General features: G+C 37.9%; 2 protein-coding genes across 2 annotated transcripts; both read left to right on the top strand.

Moving 5' to 3' along the window:
- Positions 1-673: 673 nt before the first annotated feature.
- On the top strand, positions 674-13,725 carry entpd2b (ectonucleoside triphosphate diphosphohydrolase 2b). The gene is made up of 9 exons (XM_084934741.1): positions 674-1,067; positions 3,749-3,866; positions 5,453-5,603; positions 7,824-7,983; positions 8,237-8,464; positions 9,281-9,550; positions 10,853-10,972; positions 11,057-11,191; positions 11,323-13,725. Exons 1-9 carry the CDS (start codon positions 954-956, stop codon positions 11,539-11,541), a joined length of 1,515 nt encoding a protein of 504 aa, XP_084790867.1. The 5' UTR covers positions 674-953; the 3' UTR covers positions 11,542-13,725.
- Positions 13,726-13,919: 194 nt separating this feature from the next.
- phpt1 (phosphohistidine phosphatase 1) lies at positions 13,920-17,756 on the top strand. Its single transcript, XM_084934740.1, has 3 exons — positions 13,920-14,325; positions 17,157-17,284; positions 17,412-17,756. The coding sequence occupies exons 1-3, from the start codon at positions 14,160-14,162 to the stop codon at positions 17,502-17,504; spliced, it is 387 nt and encodes a 128-aa protein (XP_084790866.1). The 5' UTR covers positions 13,920-14,159; the 3' UTR covers positions 17,505-17,756.
- The last annotated feature ends 1,446 nt before the right edge of the window (positions 17,757-19,202 follow it).

Raw genomic sequence — 19,202 nt, 5'->3', positions numbered from 1 at the left:
ACAGTTGCTGCCGATTTATTGGTGGCTCATCCACTTTGCATTTTGCATTACGACAAATATCCACATGACTGACATGATACCTCGGGTGTTTTGCATTCACTGATCTAAATACAGGTGACAAAGGGAAAACTAAGACGTCTTTACTTTGCGTTCCTTTGGTAACGAGCTCCCAGTCTCTTGATCCAATATTCTTCCACACGGTATTCCTTTTTTGTTCTTTTGTTGGTGGTGGTACGAAGCACTACTCACTGATTTTAAGTTGGGTTGACATCTGGTGAAAGGCAAATCTGGAGCTCTATCAGCAGTGAAGAAATGTTTGATTGTACACTAAGACAGGTGAATTTTATCTACATATATTTGGACAGACATGCTATTTTTCTGATATATTTACCAAAACATATTCATATTACAAATTTATGTTGATAAATCACAGAGAGGCGAAACTAAAAACAGACTGCAACTTAAGACAAAAGCAACATTTTTCAAATTTACATACATTTGGAAACTTCATAGGTTTGACACTGCAGCTTTATTATTATGATAAGAATAAAATGCCTTATTGAAAAAAAAATCATAAATAACTTTTTTCAATAACTAACCTTTTCACATATTACGTAATATACTTCCTTATAAGCTTGCACTTGTAGCTGTTGCTCTCTTGGTGTGACGTATACCGGGTTGCGTGTTCTCAATTAATCATCAGTAAATCATTCGAATGATTTACACATGGGCACACCGCCTGATCTGGAAACAAATCCAGCATGCACTGTTCGGATTGGGTAGCTAAAGACTCCTTTTCTCCTGGATGTCTCACTTCTGCAGTGTTTTTTTTTTAACTACTCCTCCGGTTATCTGGCAGCCAGCCATTTCTCCCAGTTGGCCGCTATTACAGTAGGTAGACGCTTGAGTGTCCTGCAGGCGCAGAGAGGAGTTGCGCTTCACGCTTTCGCTTCATGGCTCAGCGGTCTACTCACCTTGTCCCCATCGCGCTGCTGGTGTTTGGACTTGCCGGAATCCTGCTCCTTACTATTTCCACCGAGAATGTTCAGGAGGAACCTGAGCTCAGGGTAAGGTCGGATCGGTGCGTGTCAGTGTGTTGTGTGAAGGGTGTGAAACAGGTGGTACATTTAAAAAAAAAAAAAAAAAAAAAAAAAAAAAAAAAAAAAAAAAAAAAAAAAAAAAAAAAAAAAAATAATAATTAGATAAATAAAATAAAAATAAACGTGGGATCAGGGAATTCGAGGACATTAGCCTTGATACCTGGATGTAACAGCCAGTGACTACTCTTGTTTATTGTCCGGATTAAGCTCTGTTTTATGTTTATTTATGGCCCCATATTTTGAATTTACATTTTGTATTATGCTTAATTTTTATAGCCTAATAGGGCCGTGTCAGTTGCAAGTGGCTTGCTGCAGAGCCATTCAACACCAAATTCTGTTACTGCTGATCCCTCATTTTTGTGTCACCAGCTTAATATCCCATGGTTCCCTTTTATAATGTAGCTCCCCTTCCACCCAGCAATAACGTGGGAATCCAGTCTGAGAAAGCAAGAACAAAGGTTTTCTTCTACTTTTTTCCCGAGGAGACAAATGCAACAGTGTGTTGAAAGGACTGAACAGACAATTAGAGCGTCTCGTGTTTTGTTTGCCAAGTGTTGGGATTCCTCACAGCCGAGTGCACAGCAGTAATGAAGAATTATTATTAGGGGTGATTAGGAACATGTCTGTATAGTGTTGCTGTTCACCTGCAGCACTGATATGAGACGCGTGTGGTCCCTTCCCTTTGCATTGTCGGTCACATGGGTTCCCGCGTGGCCAGATTTCAGCACACTCTCCAAGTTCCTTTATTTTCAGAAGGCATTGAAGCTGTAATGATTTGATATTTACTGATCCACAGCAGCACAACGCAGACCTGCAACTGAGCTCAGAATTGAAATCTGTCTGGCTGCATAAACCTTTCCTTTAAATGAATCTGTGTTAATATTACAAGTTCAGGATAACTTGTAGCACCCACACTGTAAAAAAAATTTCCAAATAAAATTTGACTCCATTGTTTTGGCTTCTTAGAATTACAAATTATAGGCATGCTACTTGTTTTGGGGGGGGGGGGGGTGTTTGTCATAACTTCATACTTAAGCCTCTTATTACTCCGTTTCCCAAAAGCTGGGATGCTGTTTGCTTGTCTTCAAATCACTCTAACCATATATTGAAATGTCATACCACGTATGCAGTTGTGAAACGTAACCCATGATGGGTCTTGGTCTTGTGACATGCAGGCATATAAGATGATGTCTGAAGTTCTGTTTCTGCAGATACTAATTGTTTGTTTTTAGCCAGAGCTCTTACTCTACTTGTTTGTGCAAGCCAATTGTAACACAGCAGTTTATATGGCAGGCAGCACAACTGGAGTGTATGAAGTGCATTTAACTAAAAGTAAGGAAAAATTATTAAAATGTATTTTAGTTGACTATAATGCTTTATGCTATTAAAGTCTTACTCCTCAATTTATGGATTTTACACTCGGGTCATTCCATTTGAAATCTGCAAATTTTTAAACTTTTTCTGATCGTCCCTGATTTACCTAAAAATGCAAATCCAGAATAAAAACTGGCTGAAAAAAGTATTTAAAAAAAAAAAAAAACGTAAGAATTTTATCTCATCTCGTTTTTTCTATGTGAAGGCCTGTTGTTGTTGTTGTTTGTTTGTTTTTTACTCTTGTTTTTGTGTTGAAGTATGTATCTCAAATTGTAGATCCTGATTCATTTTGAAGGCAACAAAAACCAGTTAAAATTCAGGTTTATCTTTCATAGTATGTGTGACATTAATTTTCAAACATTGCTTCAGATTTCAGTGTGAAATAAAACAACCTGAAAGTGGGGCAACAGGATGCCTTTTAAATTAATATATAAAAGTATTTAAGAGCTGAAGCTAAACTTTCACAGAAATTATTCTGTGTCCAAACTTTGGTTTGTTGGTCGGAGAAGGTCAAGCAGATGGTCCATGTTGATTTTTAGATGAAATGACTCATTCAAAATCATTTTCTTTAGCCTTGGATTTGTTTTTTGGGGTTTTTTTTTTTTTTTTTTTTCCTCATAGGGCCAAAACTTTGTATTATTTAAGCAATGTGGATTGATGTAGTATTTGCATTGCACAACTCCATTAAGAGGACTCCATAGACAAACACAAATTGATTTAAAATAAAATAAAAATGTATTATGGATACTGAGATATTTTATACATGTGCAGGGGGAGAGAGAGAGGATACATAAAGGAGCTGCCAGGTAGGAAAACAGACGCAGAAATCAGAGGCAGTTCATGGATGAAGGACATGCAGAGAGTTAGTGTGACCGGGGAGGGTGCTACAGATGGGGTGAGATGGAGGCAGATGTGGCAACCCCCTAAAGGAAGCAGCTAAAAGAAGACGAAAACATGTTAGGACATCAAAGTCCTATTTTTATAAAGATCTTATACTGCTGGATTATAGTAGAACTTCAATTGAATCACTGTTTTCAAATCAAACATGTGATCTCGTACAATATAAAATCCATAAGGCTCTTTTTATGATTGCCAGTTGACCTCATTTCTAGCCAGATGGTGAAGGTCACATCGCCACGATCCTTAAAGTCATTTTTGCTACTCTGCTATATTAAGTTGAGGTCTGCTTCAAAGCGGTTGCCACAAAAATCTTTGTAAAGGGTGGAAAAAATTTATTTTCACTGCTTTTTCTCCTGAATTTCCCTTCTCTGTAGTATGGGATTGTCCTGGATGCTGGATCCTCACACACATCTTTATACATATACAAGTGGCCAGCAAATAAGCAAAATGGCACAGCCGTGGTCACCCAGCATAGCAAATGTCACGCTGAGGGTAGGTATCATAAGTAGCACTTCCCACACCAAAAACATTGGTAGAGTTTTGCTTGAAAAACAAAGGGTGCTTACAGCAACAAATATTTGCAGGAAATCGTGCAGACTTGTTTGACACATGCGTTCATTTGAAGCTGGTGCAGTTCGTTTAGACAAATGGAAAAGTTGTCATATTTAAGTATATGCAAAAGTTGTATAGCATATGGACAATAGATGCTCAAAGTTTGAATGGTAATTGAAACATCAATGAAATTGAAGGCGTTTTAGGGGGGGTTCCCTTCTTTCTTTCTTTCTTTCTTTCTTCTTTTTTTTTTTTTTTTTTTTTTTTAATTGCAATTTTTACACACAAACTTTGGGAGAAAGAGGTCAGGATATTGGTTTGTTTTTTTTTTTTTTGTCTGCAGCTGTTCTTTCCCACACAGCAGGAAATAGTCTGCCTAAGATTCATTCACGGTATTGGAAAGGTGTGGAAGCTGAGGGAATTTTCAGAAGGCCATGTATCCAGTATTTGTAGGCTGAATTTCGGCTAAGTAGCGTGTCTGCTAGTCGTTTTAAATCTTTAGCTATCTTAGCTGCAATATCATATTCCTCTTCCATCCATTCTCATTAGTTTTTATCAAACAATCCACATTTCTCAGCCAGTCTTGTAAGTTTGTTTCAGGATCTCCCTGTGTGCGCTGTGTCAGTTAACAGTAGTCCTCCTAAATCTTGACAACCCAGCTGTGGATGATAAAAGATTGAGTGATCTAATGAGAAGTAGCCTTTATTGTGCTAACAAAGACGACTAACCAGTTTCAACATAACTTTATACATTCATTATAAATGAACTACTCTTAAGTTAAACCTATTAGGTGTAGTTCATCTCATTATTTCATAACAATGTACATGCAGTTTACCTTTCATCTAATGGAAGAGTACTCTGTAAAACTCATTACACTACATAGTAATTTATATACTTGGTTGATAATTGAGAAATATTGGAAATCTTAATGATGAGTTGGTTGTGGGAAAGTCTGCATGGAGTTTTTTCTGAATGAGTTATTTTATTGCATCACTGCACTGATGTCAAAGAAAATGTTTGCCTAGCAACAGTCATGAGTCAGGATCGAGTCAGAGTTGAGCTTTGTGGTTTGCCACTCCTGCCCTGTAAAAGGCTTTTATTCCTGTGTTAAACAAACAACTTTTTTCCCCTTGTCATTCATGAGCACGGTGTTTATGCTGACATGTTTCATAATAAAATGATCCTAAGAAAGGATTTGTAGATGGATGTCTCGAGGAGGAAATATGCGTTCTTATTTAAAGTGTTTTTTTCCAAATAATTTTTTTCTGAGTTAATGCAGATAACTTGCTTTAATATTACTTATTCTGTGACTTTAGATAACGTTAATATTTTAAAATTTCACACACAATTCAGTAGATTTTCATACAGCTGGCTGAGAAGCTGGGATAGTAGTTGGATTCTTTTGTATTGCAACACCACAAGGATATGGGTCACAATTGCTAACACTGATTTTTGTGAATATTACACCAAGTTGATTATGTTATCAAATAGATTTTGTTTGTTCGACATGTTCATCATTCGCTCAGGTGAAGGAATTGCAAGTTATGCAGGTCAACTGGGAGCAGCAGGGCAAAGCTTAGAAGCATGTCTGGATCACGCAGTGAAGAGCATCCCAAAAGACAAGCACCAGCTCACACCTGTGTACCTGGGAGCCACAGCCGGCATGAGGCTTCTGCAGTAAGTCGTGTCTGTTTTGTTTCCATGTGTTTTAGTTATGCATCACCTTAATTTTGATCCTGTTCCAAGTAAATCTTGTAATAATGCTAAAATGGCAATCCATACTGGCCTTTTTAACCGGCTTACACATTCATTAAACAAGATGAATCTCATGGATATGAATAATGTGTTGGGAATATAATTATTTCTGTGCCAAATATAGCAAGTTTCTACAGTGCAGAAGAAATCAGAGAGAAGTGAAAAAAGCTAAAAAGCTAAATGTTGTTTAAGAGTTCTCAGAGTAGCTGTTGCACTGTTTGTTGTAATGACTCCACTGGACAAACCTAACCAGCTTCATGATATTGCCACCTACAATGTGTAATTGTTGTCAGTTGTGTTGGCATGCAGTGAATAGCCCTGTTTGACTCCTGGATAATAGACTAAGAGGTCCTGCTTCAGAAAATGAGAGGTATCCACCAAAAATGGTCTCCCCTAGATTCAGTTTCTCTCTTGCAAATTTCCTACCATCATAACGTGTTTTCTGTAAAAGAGCTGCTTAAATGTAATCCTTCATTTAAGACCATTTTAGCCAGATTATTTTAGCGGCAACCCTTGTTGCATTGAATGGTCTGAGGATGAAAAAAATATAAACACGAGGAATAAGCAGTGATTGCAAATTTCATAGGGCTGACGTCACATGTTTCAGGATAATTTGGCTGTATTATGTTATTTTAAAATAAGGAAATTACTTTAAAAGTGTTTGTAGCCACCTGCAAGCACTTAAGCCTCTCCTCCCTCTGCATTTCTTATTGGAAAGACAAACACATCTAAGGGTCTCTCAAAACCTGTAGATCCCCTCAATATCCACACACTGAAGTTCACAGAGAATTGATTGGACAGTGCAAAGTTGTTTTATGTGTTGATCTCTAGTATCCTGAGCAGGATATGTTTTACATTTGTACCAGTTCTATTGTGCCTGGTGGAGGGCATGCAGCAATGGGGTCAAACCAAAGTCTATAAAGTTAAAAGCATTCAGTGGGGATGGTGATGGGGCATTGAGACATGTAGATAAAGTTGAAGGCATGAGTGTTGAAAATGCAAAGCATTATCGAGAAGAGTTTAAATGTATTCAAATATTTGGTTTAGTGGCTTAACGTTGCCTGCAGACAGGAAACCATCTTTTTATTTTCAGTTTAGCCAGCAAAGCTGCCTGATTGGGTTTAGGCAGCTATCAAGTATGGATTTAAACATCTTGTCTGGAAGAAGGCAACCTGTCCTTGTATGTGTACCATAACTCAATCAAATATGCAGCGGAAAACAGCTGGACAGTCACTCAGTCTAACTTGCATGCATGCGTAAATCATTTGATTCTTGCAAATGTGTTTTAAAAGCTGTTTTGTCACAAATGCATTTCCATACACAAATACACCACCTCATTTTATAGTTTGAGCTGTTTTGTTTGTGGGTTTTACTGACGAGTATCAGCATGAATGTTTACTGAAATGTTTTTCATGTAGCACTGACGCTAAACTTTAATGTGACACACAATCTTGACTTCAGCTTATTCTAAAGTCTATTTATTATTATAATAATAATAATAATAATAATAATAATAATAATAATAATAATAATAGTCATCATCATCTTTTTTAAATTTACTGGGAGATCTAAAGACCTCATAAGGATGACTTATAGCTTGGAAAAGATTTCATATAATTTAAATGTTAGTTTTGACTTTAATCTGTCCTTTAGTTCCTGTCTGCATATTTGTCTCATGCAGAGGTAATGAACAGATTAAAAATAAATAAATAAAAAATCAAAACGTTCTATAGTACTTATAGTAACTTTGTTATTTAATGTCTTCTTTGCCTTTTCTGTTATGAAGCAATTAAGTAAATGTTAATCTTTGGTGGGCGTTTCTGCTCCCCTGGCCTTATGTTTGACACCCCTGATTTGCAGTTTTAAAACTTGTGCCTGAAGCTTACAGTTGAAGGCATAAAAATAACACTTTACTTTTTTTTTTTTTTTTATAATGAAGTGTTCATAATTATCATCATGATCATCATTCTTCCTAATGATTTGGTGAAAGTCTTATCACTAAAAATCTTGATTATATTTGTTTTGTGTGTGTTGTTGTTGTTGTTGTTGTTGTTGTTGTTGTTGTTGTTGTTGTTGTTGTTGTTGTTGTGTTGTTTTTTTTTTGTTTTGTTTTTTTTTTGTTTTTTTTTTCCCCTTGTTCAGTTTATCTAGTCCAGAGCTGTCCACTCAGATTCTGAAGGAAGTGGAACAAAAAATCCAGTCCTACCCTTTCGACTACCGGGGAGCAGCCATACTGAGTGGCAAAGAAGAGGGGGCATATGGATGGGTCACAGTTAACTATCTCTCAGAGAACTTTATTAAGGTATCCAAGTGTGTAAATGTGAAAATCAGTACGAATCTGCAATATTATTTATGAGGAGACTAGAAGTCAGTTATTGCTGTCACTGTGAAACTTCACCAGCAAATTGATAACATTATGAGAGCGTTTGTATTGCAAGTTTTCTGAAAATGGCTTTATATATTCAGTAAGGCATTAGTTTAATTTGTAAATACTTTTCCAAAACAGAGATGCAAACATTGGATGAAGCCAGGTTTTTGTGACTGTTCCTTTGCAGTATGGCTTTGAGGGGCACTGGTTCAGCCCCAGCAGACCGACAGTGGGAGCTCTCGATCTGGGTGGCGCGTCCACGCAGATAACATTTGCTACTCAGGAAAAAATCGAGAACAAAGACGATCTGATGAAGCTGCGCCTTTATGGTCATGAGTATACTCTGTACACACACAGCTTCCTGTGCTATGGGAAGGACCAGTTCCTCATGACACTGCTGGCTCATATAATGAAGGTAGTGTAACGTGACACTTAAATCACAAGAAAAGCTCAAAAGAAAAATCCTGTCCACAAAATGACTGTTTTTCAGGATTTTACATCAATTACTTTTATACATGAAGTCAAGTCAAGTCAAGTCAAGTCTTGAACTAATCAATTGATCCAAAACAAGATTCATCCCAAACCTAACCAGTCACTAGGCCTAATCAAATCTTAGATCTTGCCACAACAAACACAGAATGACTACAGGGAGCAAAGAATAGAGCTGAGATGTTGCTGCTGCCAGAACCAGACTTTCTAAGCAGCACCAGGAATGTTGCAGCAGAGCCAATCAGCAAAATGCTGAGATTTAGAGAATGTCACTAAGTTATTCTTCTACCCACAGTAAAAAAACAAAAAAAAAAACAAAAAAAAACCACTTGGGTCATAACGCGAACACAGACTGCCAAATACATACAGAAATGATGAAGAAGGGGACAGGCCCAGTGATTTCTGAAACTCCTTTTCTGAAATCGCCACTTCAGGTTCTCCCTGGCTTCAGTCTAAAATGATGCATAGTATTAGACTTTAGCTTTGTAACACAGAAATGTTCACTCCTATAATAGAATAACGTAAGTGTAGGTATCTGGCTTTAAAACTGGCACACATTAAAATTAGTTACTAGGAACTCCATTCAGTAAATGTCAGCTGCAAGTTAAGGTAGAAACATGCAGCTATGTAGAGAGGAACATATCTAACTATACTGATGTATTTTTAAGGTCAACCTCTCCAATAAAACCACCAGTATAATGTATATAAGATCATTGTACTCAAAATGTTTTCTCTTCCTCAGACTCAGGGTTACCCTCAGTCTGTCACTCACCCCTGCTATCCTGCAGACCACAGCAGGACGGTGAAGCTCAGCAGTATACTTGACTCTCCATGTACAGTAAAGTACAAACCCAGCTCCTACGACCCTCATGCTTCTGTGACAGTACATGGCAGCGGACACTATGAATACTGTCTAGGTAACGTGTCTGAAGTCTTCTCCTTCAACAGCTGTCCCTTCTCCCAGTGCTCATTTGACAAAGTCTTCCAACCAAATGTCACCGGAGGTTTCATGGTAAGAGAAGCAGAACAAATGCTTTCTTAAACATAAAGCTCAGCCTGTATGTCAAAGGTGCCGCCACAATCCCAGATTTCTTTTCACAAAACTTTAATGTTTTAAAACTGCTATACTGTTTATGAAAGTAACATCATTGCAGACCACACTATACATTCAAGATTGTTCCTGTCCATGCTGTCATAAGCACAGGTCTGTTTATCAAGGGTAGTTGAATATTAACATTTGCTTTCCTCCTGAACAGTGACACCTTTTCTCAGGTGTAGTTTGGTAATCAAATTACACCTGCCCTACATGCCAAGTCATTCTAACCTCGAACATCACCAGATGTTTTGAGTCTCATCCTCTCTCACATTAAGATGGGCCTCCCCGCTGATCAACCTACAACAATTTGCATATCAAGCAAACATGTCAATGGAGGATGCAGTCATCATAGCTCTCCACAACTAAATCTGGAAAACTCCAGTGTAAGAATGCTGCCTGTAGGTTTTGTGAGTAACAGATCCCAGAATATCAGGGTGGGAGATTGCTCTTATCCTGACCACTGGCACATCACAGAGATGTGTTGTCAAATTGATGGTCTGTAATCTCAGACTGGTGTTATCGCTATCACCTGGACTGAAACGCTGCAAAAACCAAGGAAACAATAGTGGTCTATTTTTTTTTTTTTTTTTTTTTTTTTTTTTTTTTTCTTCAAACCTAGAGCTGCTAAACAATGTTTTATTATTTTGTAAACAATCATGGTAGAGATGTCTTATAAAATGATTCCTATGTGACCTCCTCACAAATCTTACACATTTTGAAGGGGTTTTGATCTTTGGGAAGAGACATTGCTGCTGAGTTTTTCAAAGGCATCATTTGTGTTTGGCTTTTGCCTTTTAGATACCCCATAGTTCTATTATATTCAAGAGAAGGCATATCGCACCAACGTGATCTTGAGTGGAAAGCATTTATATTCTATCCAGGGTGAGCTACCATTTAACTGTACTGATGTTAAGTGGTAAGTGCATATAAATCAAAACATATCTTGAAGTTCCATCCACACAGGATGACCCTGATGGTTGGCCACTAGTATTAATTCCAGGTTCCGGTTGCCTGGGTAACCCTCTAATGCGTTTCCTACTGTGTCAGAGGTCAATCAACTCTGCAGTTGCTTGACGTTGCTCAATATGGTTAACTTTACACGGTTGCCTTTCAACATGGCTAACTTTTATTTGATTGTTGTGCTGTAGCTGTATCGCTTTTTACATGTTGTTGTTTTTTGTTTTTTTGTTTTTTTTCTTTTCCCTTTTCTGTTTTCAGGCTTTCTCTGCTTTCTTCTATGTTCACTCATTCCTTCAACAAGTCACTGGCATAACTGCTAGCTCTCCTTCAGAACTACAGGATGCGACCAAAAAAGTGTGCAGCATGAGTTTCACCCAAGTAATCACCTTTTCTATTCACGCTTTACTTATCCAGAACATCTGTTTCTGGCAGCATGTGAAAATATTTATTGTATTTTTCCAGATGATGCTTCTCGCTCCAGAGCAAAAGTCCCGTTTGCATTACTACTGTGCTGCCTCTGTGTTTCTCAATACTCTCATGTTGAGAGGATATGGCTTCAATGACACAACATTCCCACACATTTCTTTCCAGAAGAAGGTAATTATTATCTCTTTACAGTTTAAAAAACAAAAAAACAAAAAACAAAACAAAAAAATGTCAATGCTCCATTGCAAATGGATGGGAGTTGATCCAAATATATTCACATCATTATGTTGCTGACCCTGCAGGTTGCTGACACCATGGTGGGTTGGGCTCTGGGCTACATGCTGAGTTTAAGCAATTTGTTGCCAGCAGAGCAACTGGAGCTGAGAAAGGCCCTGACCCCAGGAGTGTGGGGATCCCTCATCTTTCTTTTTGTCATGCTTCTTGCCGCAGTGCTTTCCTTCTACTTATTTAGAGTTTATAATGGACAGAATAAGAAAAGAGGCAGTGAAAGCACAATTTAGCTAAGAAATTATGTCAGTTTTTTATTTTGCTCTGAACACTGATCCGACAAGGAAGATTTGGAGCAAGATTTGAGTTTTAATCTAAGCATATTCTCTGTTATATAATACCATAGTTTGCTTTTGAAAAAATAATTTTTACACCAATTGACTTATTTTTAACTAGTGCTAAATGTAAACTGTGGTTTGTTCATTGACTGCAAAAGTTTTAACATGACATATACAAAATGTTTTGACTTTAACATGTTTATACAGTTTGCTGCTTTAACCTATAATTGAGTGGTATGTATAAAATGAGTGAAACCACTGCATTAACTTGCTGTGAATGTAAACTACTTTAAAGCTGACAGTGAGTACTCTGACTTTAGTTTGAAAAACAATGCCAACGTGGAAGTGCCTTAAAAGTGCATCTTTTTTTAATGGCCAGCAGGTGGCAACTCATTCAAAAACACTGGAAGTCTACTGGAAAATGGCCCTCGGCTTCCTTTACTCTGACCTCAGCAAACCCCGTTTTTGATGCAAGTTTCAAGTCATGCTGAATAAAATATTAAATGCATTTTGTGAATATCTGCTGCTATTTGACTGAGAAAGGCATTTGACCACAGATATTATCCAATAACTTGCTGTAGTTGGGCAGCAGTTGTCCTTTGTTTCTCTGTCAAATCCACCCTTCACTTGGCACTAGGGCTGCCACGATTAGTTGACTAGTCACGATTACGTCGACGACTAATTTAATAGTCGACGCGTCGTTTGAAGCTTTGTAAGATCCCAAAAGACGCAGGAATAAGTAGTAGGATTTAAGAGTGTAATAACGGACTGAAACAGAAGATGGCAGAACTGCATGTACAAGGATGCCAGCTGCCATTAAACCCCGAAGAAGAAGCTGTGTCCCAGAATTCATAGCGCAGCCCAGCTCAGTTTACAACAATGGCGGCAGCTAGTTAGTTTTAATATTACTCTTATTATTCTTTCTGGGTCACAGAATAAACGTTTAACATATTTTCAGGCGAGAATGTAGCTGTGTAAACCTCAAATATCTGCTCAGTTTATCAAGACACCACATACTTTCAAAAGCGCTCCGACGTTTTCGGAGACGTCTGTTACCTACCAGCTCGATAGCTAGCCGGGGTTCAAGGCTCACTAGAGCCCGTGAGAACACCGGACTCCCGGCAATTCATTTTCAAACTCACCACCGTCTTTCGCTACTCAGGTTAAACATGATATATAAGTCACTTAGATAAAAATGTTATTGTTTGGCTTTTTTTTTTTTTTTTTTTTTTAGTATTTTATTTGTTCCTGAGTAAATCGTTTTGGCTGAGATTAAAGTTTCGTTTTTACACAGCTGAATAAACATCAAGCAGGCAACTGATTATCAGAAGTGTGAGATGCTCGAGAATATACTCCGGTGTCCTGTTATATTTTAGATAGCAAGGAGCAGACGGTTGAGTTTATTAAACTTCACTGAAACAATCATCTTGTCTTTATTTTTAGTTAGCACATACCTTAAACACTTAAAGCTGTAAGCTAATGATGGTTATATAAGAGCAGATGCATGCTGGTGCAATAAGCTGTACGTTTTACGTCCAATGGATGCATGATCTGATTAGTCGACTAATCGCAAAAATAATCGTTTGTGGCAGCCCTACTTGGCACCAACATGAACAGCAAGATTGCAACTATGAAAACATAACAGGACTTGTATACGTACAGTCTCAAATAGATTCATACGCTCAGATCTTTTAATAAGTGCCGCTGTAGATTTTACAGTGCCTGTTGGCTTGACAGCCTGTTAAGAAAATCGACAAGTCCTTAAGGATATACGCTTTGCAATCATTCGCCCTGGAAAAAAGCAGTGTAAAGAACTCTAAGGTCACCAAATCACATGACATTCATGCTCATGAGTGTATGTAAACATTTGACCACAAATATATATTGATATTTTATATAAAATTTGTTTATAACTAGAATTATGAAATAATTACTTTTATCATTACCTTTCACATGATATATGTTTTCTACCCCAAATTTAAACCCTCTGCATTTTTGTATGTTTTTTGTTCTGATCAATGACTGTAGAAAAAAAGTCATTGCCCTTTAAAATATTCATTTGGACTGCAGATACCAAAATGCATTTCTGTTTTCCGGTATGTTTGAACTGCCTTCAGAATAAAATTAAGTTTTAAAACATTTCTAATAAGGAATTTTCACTGTTTCTTCCATAGCTTTTCCATGAACAGCAACAATTTAAAAAAAAATAAAAAGATTACACATCATAAGACGTATGGAATATCTGTATGTTTACTATTATTATTATTATTATTACTATTAATGGTGGTGATAGTAAGTCGTAGTATTATTTATTTTGAAGGGTCATACCGGAAGTTAACTTGATTTTGCCGGCTAGCTGTATTATAGCGGTGCTAGGAGGAAACTAGATGATGACTTTTATTTTGCAATGATTTATAGCTTTTGCATTCCCGTCCAGATTACAATATAGAGATATAAACGTGTTACTTCCGTATTAGTTTTAGTTTCTACGCATAGACACAAAGCTTGTTTGGAAAATCCGAGCGTTTCGCTTGCTGCTTGCTTTGCTAGTGTGCTCCTTGAGAAGTTTAGACATGTGCACACAGACGAAGGCGGCTGCTCTCATGGCCAACACACCGCAGGCAGACATCGACCCTTCCGGAGTATTTAAGTACGTCTTGATCCGTGTTCATAGCCGAGAGGAGGGGGATGACTCGGAGGTGGATATAGTCCGAGGATACGGCTGGGCTGAGTACCACGGTGAGTAAGGACAACGCTCAGAGGGCTCTGTTTTAAGCGTAAAATACACCTCCATCTGCACCTGAACGCACCAGAGATGTACCCCCGAGGTCAAACAAACAAACAGATGACCCAGCTTTGCTTCTGTCCTAATACTGACTCATCTCGAGGACCTGTCTCCCACCTCCGTGTTGTTCTTGATGGTCCTCCTACCCTCGCCATACCTACAGACTGTATATAAAAGATGGACATAAACAGTTGTCCTCCCAGTGGCTGTTTTGTTGTGGCTATAGTCAGAATTCATCCAAGGCTTTAACAACCTGTCATTAAAAACACGGCCGCAGGTCATTGCACAACATGGATAGCATGCTGTTAATTAACATACGCTTGATCAGCATCACTTGTGAGATATATTGTTTGTTTTTAATGATGATTGGACAGTGCATTGCTCTGAATTGTAGGACAGCATTATTCCCTGTCCTTTCATGAAGGACAGTGACCAGTGTATCTCCTGCTAAATGAGATGATAAAGGGAGGGACCATGTTGCAAATAATAATATTACTTATACCCAGCTTAATTAACCCCATAGAGTTGGGACTGGCAAAAGAGAGAACCCAAATAAGTTCATATAAACACAGTTATGCTGTTGTCACAAGACACACTCTAACAATTGTGCCCATTGATGATGAGGTCAGAGATTGGTCTTCAGTAAAAGATTTTACTCTCATTTCTCAAGTGGTGCATTAAAAAATTTATTATTTTGAGTTTCATAATAATTTGAATCTGCCTCCCCATAGTTTCCTGTTCTACCTCCGCATATAACCAACATTAGGATGTGTCTAGGTGTCCACAGGTGTGCGCACATGATTTCTTCCCTGAACTTATGTTCACTTTGAAATCAGTGTGTGTGTGTGTGTGTGTGTGTGAGAGAGAGAGAGAGAGAGAGAGAGAATGAAGCAGTGACTCTGATCCATCATAAGGAAAGATAAGTTTTTGTCAGTGCAAAACAGGGTATAGTAAATGCAAGAGAGACAGGTGAGATATTTTAAAAGGGAAAAAACAGACAAACTGGACCATATACCAGAGCTATAGGTGTACGGTAAATAAGTAAAGCAGCCAATCATCTCCCTTCATCTCACCCTATCCCCAGCATCCTCTTCTGTCCCATCAACCCTCTGCATGTCGATATGCAGGGAGTTCGCTGTTATCGCCCCGGCTAGCTTTCGAGCTGGTGGGTAACAGACGTCTCTGAAAACGTCAGAGCACTTTTGCAAATGTGTGGTGTCTTGATAAACCGAGCAGATATTTGAAGTTTACACAGCTACATTATCTTAAAAGTTTATTTTGTGACCCAGAAAGAGTAATAAGAGGAATATTAAAACTAAAAGGAGGACGCATTTGTCAGCTGCATTCGGAGTCTACGAATTTGGACAGCCTTCGGCGCATCGCTGTGACGTAATCCGTCTACAAATGCGGCCTCAAGAGGATGCAGCCCATGAATTTGTTCCAGCTGCTTTTCTGCACACATAATATATCTACTAATCTTCCCCCATTCATACCACGAAATGCTCTCTGTTTACCAGACAGTTTCTACACTTAAAGTCCCTGCTCTCTCCTTCACACTCCTAATTTTCCTTCAGTCTCGCTGCCTCCTAACATGCCTTCTCCCTTTCCTTTTCCTTTGTCTTTGGCCAACACAAGGCAAAGTTTCAGCACAGTTTCTAAGGTCAGCCTGTTGGCCAGCAGCACCATTTTTACTTCTTTTTTTTGTCAGGGTAATATCTTATCTACTACTACTCTAAATTGCTATTCTAATATAAATATGTATAATTTATATGGATTTCTTTCTATTCAATAAAATTCATAATATAAATATTAAATGGACAAAGTAAAATGTATAGACTTTGTTTGTTCCTATTACCCAGTTATTAGTAAGTACATTAAGCAAATGTTACTAAGAAATGAACAAAGAATTTCTGTGTGGCTCAAGCACACGGCCACAATATGCTCAAATATCCCTCATGCCAGAGATAAAGTGCGGCCTAGAGAATCCACATTTCCCCAACCAGTCTAAAGATCTGTAAACTTTATGTATGGCTCTGCCCCTATCCCCTACCCAACCTCCACCTTTCCTCCGCTTTGTCTCTTTTATATTGTGGAGGAGGAATTATCACCACCTCCAGCCTGTCATGATAGCTCTGTGCAGACCATACATTAAGGCATCACCATGCCTGCGTTTTCTCCTCAGGCTCCACAGCTTTTCACTTTTTCACAGTTTTGACGTTTTCTCCTCCCTATGAGCTGCATGACGAGCTTGTTTTGCTCCTTGGTTCTATAGGGCATGCAAAGACACGGTTTTACATCTAATGTATATTTTACATGTCTGTGCACTCATTGACCGACTGCCTCATTTTGGTTTTAGAATTTTGTAATGAAGGGATGTTTATGTAATCCGTTGGTGCTTATTATGTAGTATTAGTACACAATATGGAGCGGCACAAAATATTATAAACACTGTATAATAACAGGCAGCCTTCAGAATAACCGCAGACTTTATGAATGCAATAATGATGGCTTTGCATTTAGTAATGACAGGTCTGTGCTGCTCTCTGCTGGACAACACTGAAAGCACAGTACATGCAGTTTTATTTAACAGCTGACCAACCTCATGAAACTCAATGAACACCGTATGGACACATCCACATACCAAGCAGGCATTTGAAATTATAAATAAAACTCCAGTTACAAACTCCAAGTCACCAAGCTATAATTTCTAAGGCAATAATTCATACTTTGATGTTGAAAATATTCCAAAAACTTTGTTTCTGAGTTGTATCCATCCTTTTCCCAGCTGACATCTATGAGAAGGTAGCAGAGGAGCTGGAAAGGGACGGGCACTTGGACTGTGAGTGTATAGGAGGAGGGAGAATCAAACATGACCCCCAGGCCAAGAAGATCCATGTCTACGGATACTCCATGGTGGGTGGATTCTGACCTGTAAATACTGAGAAAGTATGAATACAATGATGGGGTTTTTTTCAGTGGTTTAAATCAAATGTTATTTCATCTTTCTGATGAAACACTGATGTGTCTTTTTTGATCACAGGGATTCGGAAGAGCAAACCATGCAGTGACCACTGAGAAACTCAAGGTTCGGTATCCAGACTATGAGGTGACCTGGGATAATGAAGGCTACTGAAATGAACTTTAAACAGCTTCTACTTGATTCCCTGTAACCCTGGACTGATGTATTTTGTTTGTAACCCTTCGTTATCAGGCTAAACACATTTAGGATTTTTCTTTTTATTAATACAACAGCTTTAAGTTTTCACCTTCCTTCCTTGTGTAAAACATAACAGCTTTTCATAGTGTAGCTAATAATTTAATGAATGTAATTTGTCACGTGGAAACATTTTAAATAAATGACTGCCTGCGCTGGCTTTGCAGATTACCGCCTCTCCTTCAGTGACTCGTTTTAGAGTCATGATCCCTCATAAATTTCTTTGGAAATTAAAGTTACAAAGCAAACCTTACAAGTTTTGATGTGAGGTTTTATTGTGAAATGTGTGCTTATATTATGTGACTCTTTCCTGCAGACCAGAAAAATGACAACACCCCATCTCTTTGCTTATCTTACTTTTTACAGCAGCTATGGTCCAGATTCCAGCGTGCTGTAAACTGTTGATTAAAATGGGCACAGTTGCTAGATAAAAGTAAATGAACTCGATGTTCCTGATTACTACCATTGTGCTGAAGTATTCTGAAATGATTCTGACATTCTGGTTGATATAGGATCAATTTTGGATTGATTTCTGACAGGTTTACAAAATGACTTGCATTTTTTTTAAGCAATATAACTGAAAATAAGTGACTGAGATCATAAGTTCATCAGGAACATATTCACTGAGGTCAGGTCAGATTTAACAAGCCAATTTTCCCATAGACTTCCATAAGCCTGGAAGTGTTTGCAACCAAGGCTATTGCCATCTGTTGGCTTTTTAATTATCAGATATATGCTAATTAGTGCTTGTAGAGACTAATAAAATACTAGAATTTCACTCAACAAAACTGAAGAACAAACGTCATGGATAAGTTGTATCACACAGAAAGACACATTATTAGATTATTCCATTAAAATGCTTCAAAATGGGCCAACACCACAAACACAATGGAGATGAGCTCAGTGACTCAGTAGGGAGTTTAGGCAGTTGGTAGTTCTCAATCAACTGCAAATTTCTCTAAATCCATGACCTAACAGGATTGAGGGTTTGTTTGTTTTTTTAAATTAAGCATGTCATACTTTATGGCTTTATGGGGAAAAACTGTTTACAAAATGAACACTGAATAAGACTTAAACTAGTGACTGAGGCCATAAACTTATCAGGAATATGTTTACTGCGTTCATAAAGCAGGTGAACTAAACCAAGGTTGCCCCTTGCTGCCATAACAAACAATACTGGTTTAATGCTGTTCCACACTGGCTTCCATTTTCAGATTTGGAAACTATGTATAACTTTTCTATACAGCATATGATCCACAGCATATTTATGCCAGGACAGAAACCTGACAACACATTTTTTTATTCTACATATGTTCAAAAAGTACCTGAAACACAATTCACAATGTATAACATGTGTTAGAAAATACATATTAATAATCAGTAAAGATAACTGTGGATAAAAATGCATTCAAATATATAATTTAAAATACAGACAGTCATGTAAAAAAAGAAAAGGGCTCTAATGCAGTTCTGTGAAGGACTAAGTATCCTCACGGCTTCCATGGTAAGTAACAGCTAGGTGCTCCTAATCTGATGCAATTGATTAATTGATCATCACTAAGTGTGAGCATCTCTTCCAAGAAGATTTAGCATTTTCCCGGTTGGAGCTTTCAAGTG

The sequence above is a fragment of the Perissodus microlepis genome, chromosome 7 (genome assembly GCF_051167445.1).
Source record: "Perissodus microlepis isolate ML-2025 ecotype Zambia chromosome 7, ASM5116744v1, whole genome shotgun sequence".
Taxonomy (NCBI): domain Eukaryota; kingdom Metazoa; phylum Chordata; class Actinopteri; order Cichliformes; family Cichlidae; genus Perissodus; species Perissodus microlepis.
This window is presented reverse-complemented; position numbering and strand designations above follow the sequence as displayed.